Raw genomic sequence first — 16,962 nt, forward strand, 5'->3', positions numbered from 1 at the left:
TGTGATCGTTCTCGGCTCCGTCTCCTCTGACCTCCGACCTCCGTCAGCGTGGAGTAACGGAGAACATGATGCAACACCAGCCGCTCATTTCATGAATGGACGTTTCACCACACGCTGTTTGATCTGGCTGATTCTCAGATCCTCTTTTTAAAACCTTTCATTCAAAAAAACAGAGTCCAGGAGGGAGACTTCCCCTGCAGACACCGAACTGATGAGATATTAAGAATACACAGCGTTAAAGGATTAGATTAGATTTAAACTAACTATAAGAATATTATATATTTATATTAATATTATATCATGTTTAAAAGCATTCTAATTCATGCCAAAGAAATCAAGACGCACCGTGCAAACAGAAAGAATCATAATGTGTTGTTAACAGCTTCACCTGTGTCCGTTAAGTCAACTAAAGTCAGCGTCCTGTTGCTGGCGCTTGTGCTCGCTCTACATAGACATGAAGGAGCATCACTCAACACAGTGAGGAGACACACGTCAGCTAAAAGCACAATATCACTCTATATTTCAGCTGCTTGGCAGTAATGTTAGCTGACCAGACCAAGGTCTCTCCATGAATCAATGCTGATCCTAGTGTTGGCTTTTCCCGCCTCAGCCTCCCGACCGCGGCCGGAGGGAACGGGGGAGACGATAACGTTTCTCTCTGCGGAGCCCCGTCACTTCACAAGACACGGGAAACCTCTGTTGGTCTGGAGGAGCTGCAGCAGTTATTTCTGCACAAACGTCCACTGAACATTCACTAGATATTCTCAGAGCTAAACTAACTCTTCTGCAGTGTGGAGTGAGCAGCATGCACGTGAGAGGTGGAGAGAGAGAGAGAGAAGGAGCACGGTGTGTGAGTGAAGGCAGGCAGAGGAGCAGAGGAGCAGAGGAGCAGAGACTCCGGTCCTGGAGACCAAAGCTACGGTCTCCCCCGCGTCCTCCGACCGCGGCCAACACTGTTTAACAGCTTCACCAGATACAACCAAGAGGTTTTGGTGCTTCACTGGAGTTTGTGTTGGAGTCTGAGTCTGAACAGCGGAGACACACGAGAGACCATGAGACACACGAGAGACCATGAGACACACGAGAGACCATGAGACACACGAGAGACCAGGAGACACACGAGAGACCATGAGACCATGAGACACACGAGAGACCATGAGACACACGAGAGACCAGGAGACACACGAGAGACCATGAGACACACGAGAGACCATGAGACCATGAGACACACGAGAGACCATGAGACACACGAGAGACCAGGAGACACACGAGAGACCAGGAGACACACGAGAGACCATGAGACCATGAGACACACGAGAGACCATGAGACACACGAGAGACCAGGAGACACACGAGAGACCAGGAGACACACGAGAGACCATGAGACCATGAGACACACGAGAGACCAGGAGACACACGAGAGACCATGAGACACACGAGAGACCAGGAGACACACGAGAGACCATGAGACCATGAGACACACGAGAGACCATGAGACACACGAGAGACCAGGAGACACACGAGAGACCATGAGACACACGAGAGACCATGAGACCATGAGACACACGAGAGACCATGAGACCATGAGACACACGAGAGACCATGAGACCAGGAGACACACGAGAGACCACGAGACACACGAGAGACCACGAGACACACGAGAGACCACGAGACACACGAGAGACCACGAGACACACGAGAGACCACGAGACACACGAGAGACCACGAGACACACGAGAGACCACGAGACACATGAGAGACCACGAGACACACGAGAGACCACGAGACACACGAGAGACCACGAGACACACGAGAGACCAGGAGACACACGAGAGACCATGAGACACACGAGAGACCAGGAGACACACGAGAGACCATGAGACACACGAGAGACCAGGAGACACACGAGACACACGAGAGACCATGAGACACACGAGAGACCATGAGAGACCATGAGACACACGAGAGACCATGAGACACACGAGAGACCATGAGACACATGAGAGACCAGGAGACACACGAGAGACCATGAGACACACGAGAGACCATGAGACACACGAGAGACCATGAGACACACGAGAGACCATGAGACACACGAGAGACCATGAGACACACGAGAGACCATGAGACACACGAGAGACCATGAGACACACGAGAGACCATGAGACACACGAGAGACCATGAGACACACGAGAGACCATGAGACACACGAGAGACCAGGAGACACACGAGAGACCATGAGACACACGAGAGACCATGAGACACACGAGAGACCACGAGACACACGAGAGACCATGAGACACACGAGAGACCAGGAGACACACGAGAGACCATGAGACACACGAGAGACCAGGAGACACACGAGAGACCAGGAGACACACGAGAGACCATGAGACACACGAGAGACCAGGAGACACACGAGAGACCATGAGACACACGAGAGACCATGAGACACACGAGAGACCATGAGACACACGAGAGACCAGGAGACACACGAGAGACCAGGAGACACACGAGAGACCATGAGACACACGAGAGACCATGAGACACACGAGAGACCATGAGACACACGAGAGACCATGAGACACACGAGAGACCAGGAGACACACGAGAGACCACGAGACACACGAGAGACCAGGAGACACACGAGAGACCATGAGACACACGAGAGACCACGAGACACACGAGAGACCATGAGACACACGAGAGACCATGAGACACACGAGAGACCAGGAGACACACGAGAGACCATGAGACACACGAGAGACCAGGAGACACACGAGAGACCACGAGACACACGAGAGACCACGAGACACACGAGAGACCAGGAGACACACGAGAGACCATGAGACACACGAGAGACCACGAGACACACGAGAGACCACGAGACACATGAGAGACCACGAGACACACGAGAGACCACGAGACACATGAGAGACCACGAGACACACGAGAGACCAGGAGACACACGAGAGACCATGAGACACACACGAGACCATGAGACACACGAGACCATGAGACACACGAGAGACCATGAGACACACGAGAGACCATGAGACACACGAGAGACCACGAGACACACGAGAGACCACGAGACACACGAGAGACCATGAGACACACGAGAGACCACGAGACACACGAGAGACCACGAGACACACGAGAGACCATGAGACACACGAGAGACCATGAGACACACGAGAGACCAGGAGACACACGAGAGACCATGAGACACACGAGAGACCACGAGACACACGAGAGACCATGAGACACACGAGAGACCATGAGACACACGAGAGACCATGAGACACACGAGAGACCATGAGACACACGAGAGACCATGAGACACACGAGAGACCACGAGACACACGAGAGACCATGAGACACACGAGAGACCATGAGACACACGAGAGACCATGAGACACACGAGAGACCAGGAGACACACGAGAGACCATGAGACACACGAGAGACCAGGAGACACACGAGAGACCACGAGACACACGAGAGACCATGAGACACACGAGAGACCATGAGACACATGAGAGACCATGAGACACATGAGAGACCATGAGACACACGAGAGACCATGAGACACACGAGAGACCACGAGACACACGAGAGACCATGAGACACACGAGAGACCATGAGACACACGAGAGACCATGAGACACACGAGAGACCAGGAGACACACGAGAGACCATGAGACACACGAGAGACCAGGAGACACACGAGAGACCACGAGACACACGAGAGACCATGAGACACACGAGAGACCATGAGACACATGAGAGACCATGAGACACATGAGAGACCATGAGACACACGAGAGACCATGAGACACACGAGAGACCACGAGACACACGAGAGACCATGAGACACACGAGAGACCATGAGACACACGAGAGACCATGAGACACACGAGAGACCAGGAGACACACGAGAGACCATGAGACACACGAGAGACCAGGAGACACACGAGAGACCATGAGACACACGAGAGACCATGAGACACACGAGAGACCATGAGACACACGAGAGACCATGAGACACACGAGAGACCATGAGACACCGACCGGCAATGATTTATACCTGAACAAGTTACAGACAGGAACTTTAAACTCGTCACATGAAGTCTGACTCACGTCTCCATGACAGGACGAAAACTATTTCATACAAACAAACTCAGATTTATAAATCTGTATCTTTAGCTGCTAAAGTCTCCTCTATGTTCACCAGCCGGTCGACTAACGGAGTCGGTCTGCTGCTTGATGCTGAGCAGGTAGAGAACAGAGTACCTGTTACTGACGGGTGTAAAGGGCTGATTAAAGGGGGTGATGGTTATTTCTGCATCGTCAGTATAGAATCTGAATTAAAGCCGGCGGTGTCGTGTCCTGATCTATCAGGGTTTCCAGTCGGAGGATTGGAGGTAAAAGTTGAGCTTCACTATCAACCATCAACCTGCGTAATCAGGAAACATGTTGAAATCATCAGCGTACACAAACGGCAGGTCCAAGGTGACTGACCCCCCCACTACCCCCCCACCCCTCTTTAAAACCAGTCCAGGAGACACATCTGACTTTCATCTGTTCTAAATGAACCTTAAAGGAGATTAGTCCAGTATTTAACCCTCTTATCAACATGGGAGTGTATAATATGCTGCTTTATGTAAATGTATGTATATATTTATTATTGTAAATCAATGAACAACACAGATCAATAACAGATATTGATCCAGAAACCCTCACAGGTACTGCATTTAGCATAAAACAATATGCTCCAATCATAACATGTCAAACTGCAGCCCAACAGGCAACAACAGCTGTCAGTGTGTCAGTGTGCTGACTTGACTATGACTTGCCCCAAACTGCATGTGATGATCATAAAGTGGGCATGTCTGTAAAGGGGAGACTCGTGGGTACCCATAGAACCCATTTACATTCACTGATCTGGAGGTCAGAGGTCAAGGGACCCCTTTGAACATGGACATGACAGTTTGGAGCGTTATTTAACCTCCTTCATGACCAGCTGGTCTGACATGGTTGGTAGTAGGTCTGGGATGTTCCACCTATCTCCTGATTTGTTACTATCACCATACTTTGGTGCTGATTCGATATATATTGTGATTTATTGTGATTGTTGTTAACTTGTTTACCTCTCGACCATGAAGGGAACAAGTCGAATCATCCACTTCTAGGGACTTTTACTTTGTGAAATCTCTAAATGAATCCAGTAAACATGTTTGATTTTCAGTCAGATATATCAGGATCCTTGTCAGGAATCATTGATTATATCTTTACAGACTGATCTGACGTGAGACAGTTTCTCTCTGTGCAGGTTTCACCTTTTACATGCTGTAGTGTTTTTGTCGGGTGAATTTGCAGTTTGTTTGATCCTTCAATCAAACCTCCTGATTCTGAAGAGGTTGTTATTGTTTTCGTCTCTTCTGAGAAATGAAGTTGTGTTTTTTTCAGGACAAAAACATCCTCCAGGACAAACAGATCGATGACATCCTGCGCTGGTCATGTGACCCACAAAACACTGATGAGATCACTATGACATGTGAACACGTATGACTTCCTTCCTGTGGCGACACACAGCTGACCTCTGGTACAGCTGACCTCAGGTTGGAGGTCACCTCAGGTTAGAGGTCACCTCAGGTTAGAGGTCACATCAGGTACAGCTGACCTCAGGTACAGGTCACCTCAGGTACAGCTGACCTCAGGTTAGAGGTCTCTGATTGGCTGCTGTTGATCTCAAATCAATCAGAGTTTTGATAACGAGGCGTCGTCTTCCTACATAGGGACCAAAAAATGTCTCCAGATGTGTACAGATGTTTGCCGTACCAACGTGATCTCATGAGAAGAGATCTGTACGACCCCTCCGTTGTTATTTTAACCCAAACCACGATCATTTCCTAAACCTAACCAAGTAGTTTCCTGTGAAGACGGAGGTTTATTTTGAAAAGCCTGTACGTATGTAACGAGCAGAAACTGACCCGTGTTGCTGTACATGTGTAGATATCCTACGAACCGCTGTACGAGGATCCGTTGGTTTATTTGATCCATCCATCCACCCTAACCTCCGACCTACGCAGACTTCTTCACCTGACGTTGGAGTTTGAGTTTGAACTCAAAAGTTCTGCAGTCTGGATGCATTGCTTCTTTTTTTGGGGTTGAATAATAATCTAAATATATAAAGTTTGACAGCAGAACTTGACGTGTGAAGAGCTGAGTGATGTTTCTTCATCCTAGCAGGTGAAAGGTGAGAACGCCGGCGGCCTCGGTGACTTGATGTGTGTTGGGTTCATGCGGTGACAGAATTCGGTCTACAGTTTGTACCCAGGACACGCTTCCTCTGTTTGTTCATCGCCTCTGATTCCTGTGTGTTTGCCCCGAGGCAAGGTCTGCCTCCAACAACACTCTGAGTTCATTCATTCAGCTGAACCGAGTCTGTGTTCCACTTTACATCAACACAGGAACGTGTTCTAGGTTAGAGAAGAACTACATACCAGACTGTGTAGATAGAAACACACAGAGGAAACATGTTCACACGTCTCACATCCAATGAGAGTCAATTAAATCTAAACTTATTTAACATTGTTCTAGCATTGTTTCCCTGCTGATGAGAAGAACGAACCGACAACCGAATACACAACATGTACTGGTATCCTGGTTCGTTGGTACTCACTCAGCCTTGGCGTTGAAGACGTGGGTCGCCCAGCCGTCCATGAAGCGCGGGTCTCGTGTGAACCACAGCACCACCATGAGGACGAGGAGCGCCAGGACACTGACCTCTCCGTAAGTCACCGGTCCCAACCGCCGGTGCTCGTCTCTGATCACTTCGTACGCCGCTCGCTCCTTCTCCGTCTGCACCACGCCGCAACCCCACGTCCTCCGCAGGCTGCAACGAGTCAACATCACAACTTTGTACATTTAATGATCTGCAAATTAAAGTGCAGGTGGACGGTTTGTTTCTTCTTTAGTTTGGGGGTTCTGGTGACTCACTTGCAGCCGATGTAGAGGAACTGCAGCCAGAACCAGGCCAGCGTCAGCATCAGCACCATGGTGGGGAAGGCGAACGCAAACCAGGACGCAAAGTTGATCACGTCGCCGTTCTGAGGGAAGAGTCTACGAGACAGGAAGTCACAGATTATGTTAAGAGTGAAAGAACGTATATCGCCAAGAAGTGAAAGTCAATAGTTGGTTCCATGTCAACATCAGCGCCCAGCAGCAGAGCTACGCTTCCGCCATTTTGGACTGAAAGCGACTACCGGACGCCAGTAAAACGTCCTCCTACAAAGAGACGTACAAAAGTAAAACTACATTATTTCTATCCTATTGTCAGATTCTACTGAAATAAGTTGAACAATGAAATATTATAAATATAACAAGCGCGTTCAGTCCAAAATGGCGGTAGCGGCTGTTGTCAAAACAACACCAGAGTTTCGTCTCTTTGCTTCTATACTCTTTGGTTAAACTTCTTAACTTCAAACTACAACATTAATTCTCTCGTCAAAGTAACGAGTGTTACTGGCTCATTTATGTTGTTGTGGATCAGTCCGTGTTTCCGTGTTTCCGTGTTTCCGTCTGTGTTTGTGTGTTAGCACCTACTCGCTCATCTGTCCCATCAGGACCAGGTTGGGTCCGGTTCCGGTCAGAGTGGCGGTGCCTCCGATGCTGGCGGCGTAGCAGACACACAGCAGGAGTCCTTTACTCATCCTCCTCCTCTCCTCCTCTTCGTCGCTCAGCTCCTCCAGCTCCATCTGACAGACGGCCGCCTTCTCCACGGAGACGACCACTAACAACCACAGTTTGTAGACTCATTCAGTGTTTTACTACTAAGTACCAGTTCTGATCATTTTACACATCATGCATCAGTTTTTAGATTGATGTTATCCTCCCTGCAGAGAGCTGTTGGCAGACAGCTGTTGGCAGACAGCTGTTGGCGGACTGACCAATGTTCAGATTATTCCAAAACCCCCGATAGTCTGAAAAATGTCCGATTGGACCAAAAGGCTATTTGTCCGACATCCCGTTGTCCCAAAAGCAAACCAACAAACACACTTTTGCGACGGCCCATTGCTCTGGAAATACACACTCTTCATTTAACAAACAGAAGCACATGGCTAATTATTATACAGAAAGGTTTAGGCAACAAAACTACTTGGTTAGGTTTAGGAGAAGAACATGGTTTTGGTTAAAAGACTAACTTCTCCAACATACAAAACGGGAAGGTCATTCCACATAATAACATTCTGTTTGTTGCGTGGAGAGTGTGTATTTTCGTAACGATAGCATGGCACCGCTGTTGGTTTCACTTCATTTCTATGAAAAACAACTTGCTGCAGAGAGACAACCGTTATTAACCTTTAAATAACATTATCATGGAGCAGTAATGCTGTTTTGACTGACGTCCAAAATCCTCCGTATTGATGTCTAAGAATGCTCCGACATCTGAGACTAGAGTCTTTATTCAGTCTGTGTTATAGCTGTGATCTCGTTAAACCTTAAATCACTCCTACTATTATTCTCTGTCTTTCTTCTATAAGGGGGATAAACAGGCTTTAAAGGATGTAAACAGATGTCTTTATTGAATGTCGTCTGTGGACTCACCAGTCTCACTGTGGCTGCAGTCTGATGGAGGTTTGTCTTGTGGTGTCGGTTTGACGTCCTCCCGTCTGTCCATCTGATCCTCTGACAACAGTTCCTGCTCAGAGGACATGTTGTCTGGTAGGTTGCTGGTTTTCTCCGGGTTGCCTTGTGTGAATGTTGCCCCGTTCACACCTGGAAGGAAACATTCACAAGTTCAACGTCTCAACCGAACCACCAGACGAGAACACTGATATTGGACGATTCTGCGTAGCTCTGGATTATCTCCAATGACAACAGCTTTTAAATATCCCGGCAGCACAGTGCATCAGTCGTACCGTTCTCCAGGACGCTGCTGGCTTTCTCCTGATGTTCCTGATGTAGGTCTACACTCCCTCTCTGGGTCTTGGAGGAGGGTTCGGGGTCTACGTTGCCGTGGAGCTGTTCCAGGACGGCCTGGACGATGGGGACCATCATGGCGGTGGTGGCCGTGTTGCTGATCCACATGGACAGGAAGGCCGTCACTCCCATGAACCCCAGCATCAACCTTGGAGACAAAGGAAGAGGAGATAGACAACAATCCTCATCAACAAACAAGACCAGAAAACAAGGACCAGGACCAGGACCAGGACCAGGACCAGGACCAGGACCAGGACCAGGACCAGGACCAGGTTGGTGACGACCAAAAACCAAGTTGTAGGCACTCTACACTTACTCGTTTGTTTTAATACATGTTGTACATGTTGTCCTATATCCCTGTTAGTAACTCAAACATTCATCCTGGTGCAGTACAGAGCAGGAGATCATGTGACTCACAGGGCGGGTCGGACGCCGACCATCAGCAGAACTCGGAGCGCGATGCGTTTGTGGAGGTTCCAGTGCTCCACGGCGACGGCCACCATCAGCCCCCCCACAAACAGCATGTTGGTGTCCTTCAGGTACTGCATACACACCTGGACAACAACAGAGAGTATTTACTAATAACGTCAACACAGTTTATATTCAATAATGTAATACTTGTTGTGAGTAAAGCTCCTTTATACGTCTCAACAGCTGATATTTACTGCTTACTGGTATTCAACCTGTAACGAGCCTCTGTTGTTGTTAAAGGCTTTTTATATTAACTCTCTAATGTAATATATCCACAGTATGTCTGCAGACTGTGTCATACTGCAGTAGTTAGTAGTACCAGCTGTAGTACTCTGAGTGTTTGTGTGAGTCTCACGTCTTTAGACTCCATGATGCCGAGGACGGGGAACAGGATGGTCGGCAGCAACGCCGTCACCGCCAGCGGCAGCACCTCAGTGCACCAGTACAACGCCATGAGGGCGATGACATAAGCACAGGCCGCCTCCTACGCACACACACACACACACACACACACACACACACACACACACACACACACACACACACACACACACACACACACACACACACACACACACACACACAGAGATAAAAACATTCCAGGTTAATATTAATTCTAAGACCCACAACAACTTACAGTCGTCACGTTTCCATCTGAATTTCAATCTTTTCCTAAACCTAACTGAGTAGTTTGTTGCCTAAACCTAACCAAGTCGATCTTTCCTAAACCTAACAAAGTAGTTTTATTAAGTTGTTTTATTTTGGAAAGACCGGACATTCGTAGGAAAACGCACAAAAAATACTTTGTTGAAAGTCGTGCTGAGCGTCACGAAAAAAAGTGGATTTTGTGTCGATGTACACGAATCAAAAAGATTAAATACTTTATATCAATACCAACATTTTAAGGGGATTTTAAAGTATAAGGAGGTTCTGATTGGTGTCAGTCCGTCTCATTGTCACATCTGTGTTCAAAGCCTCGTTATATAACATATAAAACTAGAAAAACGAGTGGTGTTTTTGTAGAAAGGTGAAGACGTGTTGATTTAGACTCATTCACCTGCTGGACTCCAGAATCCAGCTGAGAATATGGTGAGTCAAAGTTCTCAAAACCAACAGAACCGACGGACAAAACTACAAACGTAAGAGCTGAAACATCCACGTGAGTAGTGATGGTTCAATAGAAAGAAACACGTGACTGATGTATATGAGGTATTTTGTTATATATGAAACAAACGTTTAGGAGAATCCGTGTGAAGCTGCATGTGGTGAACAATGTGAGAACTCAGAGAGAGGCTGAATAACGATGAGGTGAAGTGATCCGTTAAAGAGCCCCAGTGGCTGCTGGGAGTCTGAGCTGCTGACGGGAGAGAATCTGTCCAATCAAAACAGTTCTTGAAATAGTCACACAATTTAATCTATTAGATTCGTGTACATAAACATGAATTTCGCTTTTTTTTTTCGTGACGCTCAGCACGACTTTCAACAACAGATTTTTTGTGCATTTTCCTACAAATGTCCAGTCTTTTCAAAATAAAACTACTTAGTTAGCTTTAGGAAAAGATCATGGTTTGAGTTAAAATAACTCAAGAAATGCGGTAACTTAAGTACGGAAGTTACGTGACAAATAAATCAACGTTGACTTTTCGCCTCACACGGGGCACCAATAGTGGCCTCCTGGTTAAAGTCTGGTGTTTGCATTATTACCAAGGTCGTTGTTGTGTTTTTTATACCTTTTTTCAGTGATCTACCATGTGAATATACTATGGGGTGTAGTAGGCCCCTACTGACCCACATCTATGGGCTTATAATGACTGATAACGCCTCTTTAATGGCCTGACAACAATCTAAACAGCTGTTAAAGGACACAATGAAGCCTGTTAATGTGTCAGGAAGTAAAAAGATATCCCTTAAATAGATGAAAGTTGTTGTTGTTGTTGTTGTTGTTGTTGTTGTTGTTGTTGTTGTTGTTGCTCTCAGTAACTTTTAAACAGTCTGGACCTCAATAAAAAACAACTAAATTGTATGATTTTGACTCCAAAAGGAGTAGTTTATTATAATAATGATGTATGATCAAGTAAAACTTAGATAATAACAAATAAGATCAATAACAATATAGATAAGACAACAGAAAATAATCCAAAGTGAAGTATGTACATTCAATATAAAAACGGTCAAAATATTATAAAGTAAAAATACAATTTCTCTTGCGTTGATTTTGTAACTAAAATATTGAAATCATTGTCAAACAAACTTTATTTGGACAAAATCCACTTGGAGTGTTGTTTTAGTCGCGTTAAGGCCTCGTCTTTTAGAAACTATTCAGAAAGAAAGACCACCACAGGATGTTATGTTGTTTCTAAAGGCAGTGTTTTAACACACAGCTCCGGTACCGGGTCCGTCAGGTCAAAGAGGTTAAACTGCAAGTGATCAGTAAACTGGTTATTTAGACTGGTTAAACTGGTCTCACCGTGGTGCTGAAGGCGAGCGGCAGCAGGATGAACGGGCTGCAGACGAGGATGACGACGCCCTTCAACCTCCACACCTGCCGCAACATTCTCACCCGTAGAGGAAGAACCGCCATGGATGGTGATGATGATGATGATGATGAAGTCTAAATGACTAAAGTCAGAGTAACACCGGTATCAATGAGTCTCCTCTCTCTGCTCTCTCTCTCTGTCTGCTGCCCTCCTTCCTTCTTTCTCTCTTATTGGAGATGCATTTCACCGTTGACACTAAATATTAACTCTATGTGAGCGACACACACACACACACACACACACACACACACACACACTGTGCCCCTGCAGTCTTTATCTCAGAGTAAACACAGGAGAGGAAATCGGATCTCCCGTTTACGTCACTTTTTATCTTTTTTCTGCACTAATTCAACAGAATCAGCTGAAGTTCACAGTTTGTTCTGAAGCAGCAGATATCTGAAGATAACAGGATTATAACTGATGATCAGAATCATCCCCATGCTCTATTGTGTTGCAGCAGTTTTTGGGTTGATACCATTTGTTTCACTAACTTGGTGCTAAACTTAACCATTTTTTTTACCACTGGGGAATGATCAATAATCCTCCAGAAAACCACATTAAGACACCAAGACCTTCAGGAACACCAGAGAAGAAGACATGCTGTGATTTGGGATCGAAAACTCTTGACATGATTGGATGGTGAGCAGAAACCCCCCCCTGAATGCTCTAGGTCTCTAGTCTGATCCATCCATCCTCTGAATGCTCTAGGTTTGTAGTTTGATCCATCCATCCTCTGAATGCTCTAGGTCTCTAGTCTGATCCATCCATCCTCTGAATGCTCTAGGTCTCTAGTCTGATCCATCCATCCTCTGAATGCTCTAGGTTTGTAGTTTGATCCATCCATCCTCTGAATGCTCTAGGTCTCTAGTTTGATCCATCCATCCTCTGAATGCTCTAGGTCTCTAGTCTGATCCATCCATCCTCTGAATGCTCTAGGTCTCTAGTCTGATCCATCCATCCTCTGAATGCTCTAGGTCTCTAGTTTGATCCATCCATCCTCTGAATGCTCTAGGTCTCTAGTCTGATCCATCCATCCTCTGAATGCTCTAGGTCTCTAGTTTGATCCATCCATCCCCTGAATGCTCTAGGTCTCTAGTTTGATCCATCCATCCTCTGAATGCTCTAGGTCTCTAGTTTGATCCATCCATCCTCTGAATGCTCTAGGTCTCTAGTCTGATCCATCCATCCTCTGAATGCTCTAGGTCTCTAGTTTGATCCATCCATCCTCTGAATGCTCTAGGTCTCTAGTTTGATCCATCCATCCTCTGAATACTCTAGGTCTCTAGTTTGATCCATCCATCCTCTGAATGCTCTAGGTCTCTAGTTTGATCCATCCATCCTCTGAATGCTCTAGGTCTCTAGTCTGATCCATCCATCCTCTGAATGCTCTAGGTCTCTAGTTTGATCCATCCATCCTCTGAATGCTCTAGGTCTCTAGTTTGATCCATCCATCCTCTGAATGCTCTAGGTCTCTAGTTTGAGCCATCCATCCTCTGAATGCTCTAGGTCTCTAGTTTGATCCATCCATCCTCTGAATGCTCTAGGTCTCTAGTTTGATCCATCCATCCTCTGAATGCTCTAGGTCTCTAGTTTGATCCATCCATCCTCTGAATGCTCTAGGTCTCTAGTTTGATCCATCCATCCTCTGAATGCTCTAGGTCTCTAGTTTGATCCATCCATCCTCTGAATGCTCTAGGTCTCTAGTTTGTGGCTGTAAAGTTTCATGAGGCTGTGATTGTCCTAGAGGTCACCACAGGTCATTTTATACAGTGAGGTCAATGAAATGTCTCCTATGGGGATTAACATCATCACACATGAATCCAGTTGGGCTCATTGGATCCACCAGAGTCTCTCAGCACTCAGTCGAGTGAAGAGAGACATCAGTTTGTCCTCTGCTGCCACCCAGTGGACACAACAGGATCGTGCATGTACTTTCATTTCTTTATATATATATATAAGGACAACACACGTTAATCAACATTTCTGTAAATGTGCTGCTGTTGGTTTACTTTCAGCTGCAGTCTTTTGGAAAGATGTTTAAAAACTAATGAAGTGATGGATTAATAAATATAAACACAGAACAGCATGATGCTGAAATGACAACAAAAACAACACAATCAGAATGATCAGTATTTTTAGCCTCGTTGTTACACATAAATAATAATAATTTTCCAACTGAGCGTTGCAATGTCTGTCTTTATGCTGATGATACCGTCTTGTACGGCTCTATTATTAACCAGGCTTTTGTGCATTAGGAGTGTTCACATGTCGGACTTTCATCACTCTGATGTAAAACAACCGGTTGAAAATCAGTGAAATCTCTGTTACATCTGATCCAACAAAGTGGTTAAAACCTGAAAAAATATACAGAAAACAACGGTTAAATTAAAGTTATAATAATTGTGAGTCATTAAGTGGCACCCACATTAAAGTAGAAAGTATATTTTGTAATGAAGCCATTCAGATGTAAATAGTGATGCTGGTAAAATGGCGACATCTGCTGACAAATCTGTGGTTCTGTGTTTCTAGGGGGAGGATTAAAGATGTAGCACCATCGTGATGAATTGAGAGTTAACCCTTTACTATCCTGCCCTCTGTTTTAGAGGTGTAGGGGACCGAAAATAAGTCTATTCCAGTGTGATATTAGTATACTTCTTTAAAACTTAAAATAAGAGAGTATACTTCGACTATAAAGTATAAAACTAGTAAACTATCAGTATACTTATATATAGTCTGTATAGTTGCAGTATAAAATAAAACTTAGGTGTTTGTGTACTCAGAGTTTACTATTCTTATACTTAAAGTATACTTTTATACACTAAAAAGAGCCAATTTAGTCCCAAGACATATTGAAGTAGTACACTTACATTGATATTAGTATACTTACTACATAAAGTATACTTGTTAGAGTAGTATAGAAGATAGAAGTATATGATTGTCATTCCCATGTTCTATTATGTCTCATAAATTGTTTCAGAATATGTTACTCAGATTTGGTGCTAAATTTAACCATTTTTATCTTCTGGAGAATGAATAAAAACGATCAATAATTAGTTGAATGTGTTTGTGTTCATTTGAACAAAGAACATCACCCCGTTAAATAAACAGATCCTTTAATCACACTGTGGGTGATATTTACATAATAATAATAATAATAATAATAATAATAATAATAATAATAATAATAATAACAACAACAATAATAATAATAATAATGATAATATAATGTGGGTGATAGTTACATAATAATAAGAATAGTAATTATTATTATAATAATTATAATAATAATAACAATAACAATACAAATAATAATATAATGTGTGTGGTATTTACATAATAATAATAATAATAATAATATAATGTGGGTGATATTTACATAATAATAATAATAATAATAATAATAATAATATAATAATATAATGTGGGTGATATTTACATAATAATAATAATAATAATAATATAATGTGGGTGATAGTTACATAATAATAAGAATAGTAATTATTATTATAATAATTATAATAATAATAACAATAACAATACAAATAATAATATAATGTGTGTGGTATTTACATAATAATAATAATAATAATAATAATAATATAATGTGGGTGATATTTACATAATAATAATAATAATAATAATAATAATAATAATAATAATAATAATAATAATAATAATAATAATATAATGTGGGAGATTTTTATATCGTAATAATGAAACCAACCTCAGGATCAGGAGGATCAGGAGGATCGAGGTGAACGGAGGTGGCGTGAGGACCCTGTTTGTTACAGACGTGCATTGTGGGGGCGTTCAGCTGGAACCAGGCGGTCAGAACAAGGTAAACACACGCCCACGCCCACGCCCTCGCTGTGTGCTGATGTATGTGTAGAGTAGAACGCCACGAGGCCACGAAGCTGGAGGACGAGTCACTAAACAGTCCCAGACTCACTTTACCCTCCACTGGGAGACTAGAGATAGTCTAGTTCAGATTAGTTTAGTTCAGTTCATTTTAGTTTAATCTAGCCTAGTTTAGTTTAGTTTTGTTAGTTTGGTTTAACTTTGTTTAGTTTAGATTAGTTTGGTTTAGTTTATTTTAGTTTATATAAGTTTAACTTGGTTTAATATAGATTAGTTTAGTTTATCTTAGTTTAATCTAGTCTAGATTAGTTTATATTAGTTTAGCTTTGTTGGTTTGTTTTGTTTCGATTAGTTTGGTTTAGTTTATCTTAGTTTATATAAATTTAATCTGGTCTTGATTAGTTTATCTTAGTTTAATCTAGTTTAGTTTAGTTTTGTGTTTTAGTTTAGAGATTAGTTTAATATATCTTTGTTGTTTATAGTTTAGTTTAGCTTAGTTTAGTTTAGATTTGTTGTTTAGTTCCCTTTGTTTTAGCCTTGTTTACTTTAGTTCAGCATTGTTGTTTAGCTTAGTTTAGTTTATTTTTGCTTACTGTAGTTTAGCGTTCTAGTTCATGATTATTACATACAGAAGGTGACTGTGATGATAATGATAAAGATATGAAGTTATACGTGTGATTTTGTCATGTTTTAGATACAGTATGTGAGTCAGTAGTGAGTCTCTGGGTGGTGGATTTTCCTAAATGATGGCGTTCCTTCAGAGTATTTCAGAGTAAAGAGTCAGACTACAGACAGTTTACTGTGTCGTAGTATCTAACGTACTACTGATACATCAGTTTACTGTGTCGTAGTATCTAACGTACTACTGATACATCAGTTTACTGTGTCGTAGTATCTAACGTACTACTGGAAATACATCAGTTTACTGTGAGAACCTTAATCAATGAATGTGATCGTCTCTCGGCCGCTAAGACGCGTTCACAGCCAAATATTTTGACTGTCTTTGTCGTCTCTAGAGACGTTTACACCCGTCCAGTGTGTCTCTGTATTTTGACTGTCTTTGTCGTCTCTAGAGACGTTTACACCCGTCCAGTGTGTCTCTGTATTTTG

General features: G+C 43.6%; 1 protein-coding gene and 1 long non-coding RNA gene across 2 annotated transcripts in view; both read right to left on the reverse strand.

Moving 5' to 3' along the window:
• LOC141752869 (Na(+)/citrate cotransporter-like) overlaps positions 1 to 12,226 on the reverse strand; it is a 17,115-nt gene extending 4,889 nt beyond the window's left edge. The window contains exons 1-8 of the mRNA XM_074611109.1: positions 11,925 to 12,226; positions 9,813 to 9,941; positions 9,404 to 9,540; positions 8,926 to 9,134; positions 8,612 to 8,782; positions 7,610 to 7,796; positions 7,004 to 7,126; positions 6,687 to 6,899 (exon numbers count right to left, since the gene is read on the reverse strand). Of these exons, the coding sequence (XP_074467210.1) occupies positions 6,687 to 6,899; positions 7,004 to 7,126; positions 7,610 to 7,796; positions 8,612 to 8,782; positions 8,926 to 9,134; positions 9,404 to 9,540; positions 9,813 to 9,941; positions 11,925 to 12,038 (1,283 nt within the window). The 5' untranslated portion in view covers positions 12,039 to 12,226. The remainder of the gene's footprint in view (positions 1 to 6,686; positions 6,900 to 7,003; positions 7,127 to 7,609; positions 7,797 to 8,611; positions 8,783 to 8,925; positions 9,135 to 9,403; positions 9,541 to 9,812; positions 9,942 to 11,924) is intronic.
• On the reverse strand, positions 5,399 to 5,781 carry LOC141752870 (uncharacterized). The gene is made up of 3 exons (XR_012590360.1): positions 5,717 to 5,781; positions 5,635 to 5,651; positions 5,399 to 5,601 (listed from the first exon to the last, which is right to left on the reverse strand). It is a non-coding gene; the product is annotated as an uncharacterized LOC141752870 (long non-coding RNA).
• Positions 12,227 to 16,962: the final 4,736 nt, after the last annotated feature.

Source organism: Sebastes fasciatus, chromosome 16 (genome assembly GCF_043250625.1).
Source record: "Sebastes fasciatus isolate fSebFas1 chromosome 16, fSebFas1.pri, whole genome shotgun sequence".
Classification (NCBI taxonomy): Eukaryota; Metazoa; Chordata; class Actinopteri; order Perciformes; family Sebastidae; genus Sebastes; species Sebastes fasciatus.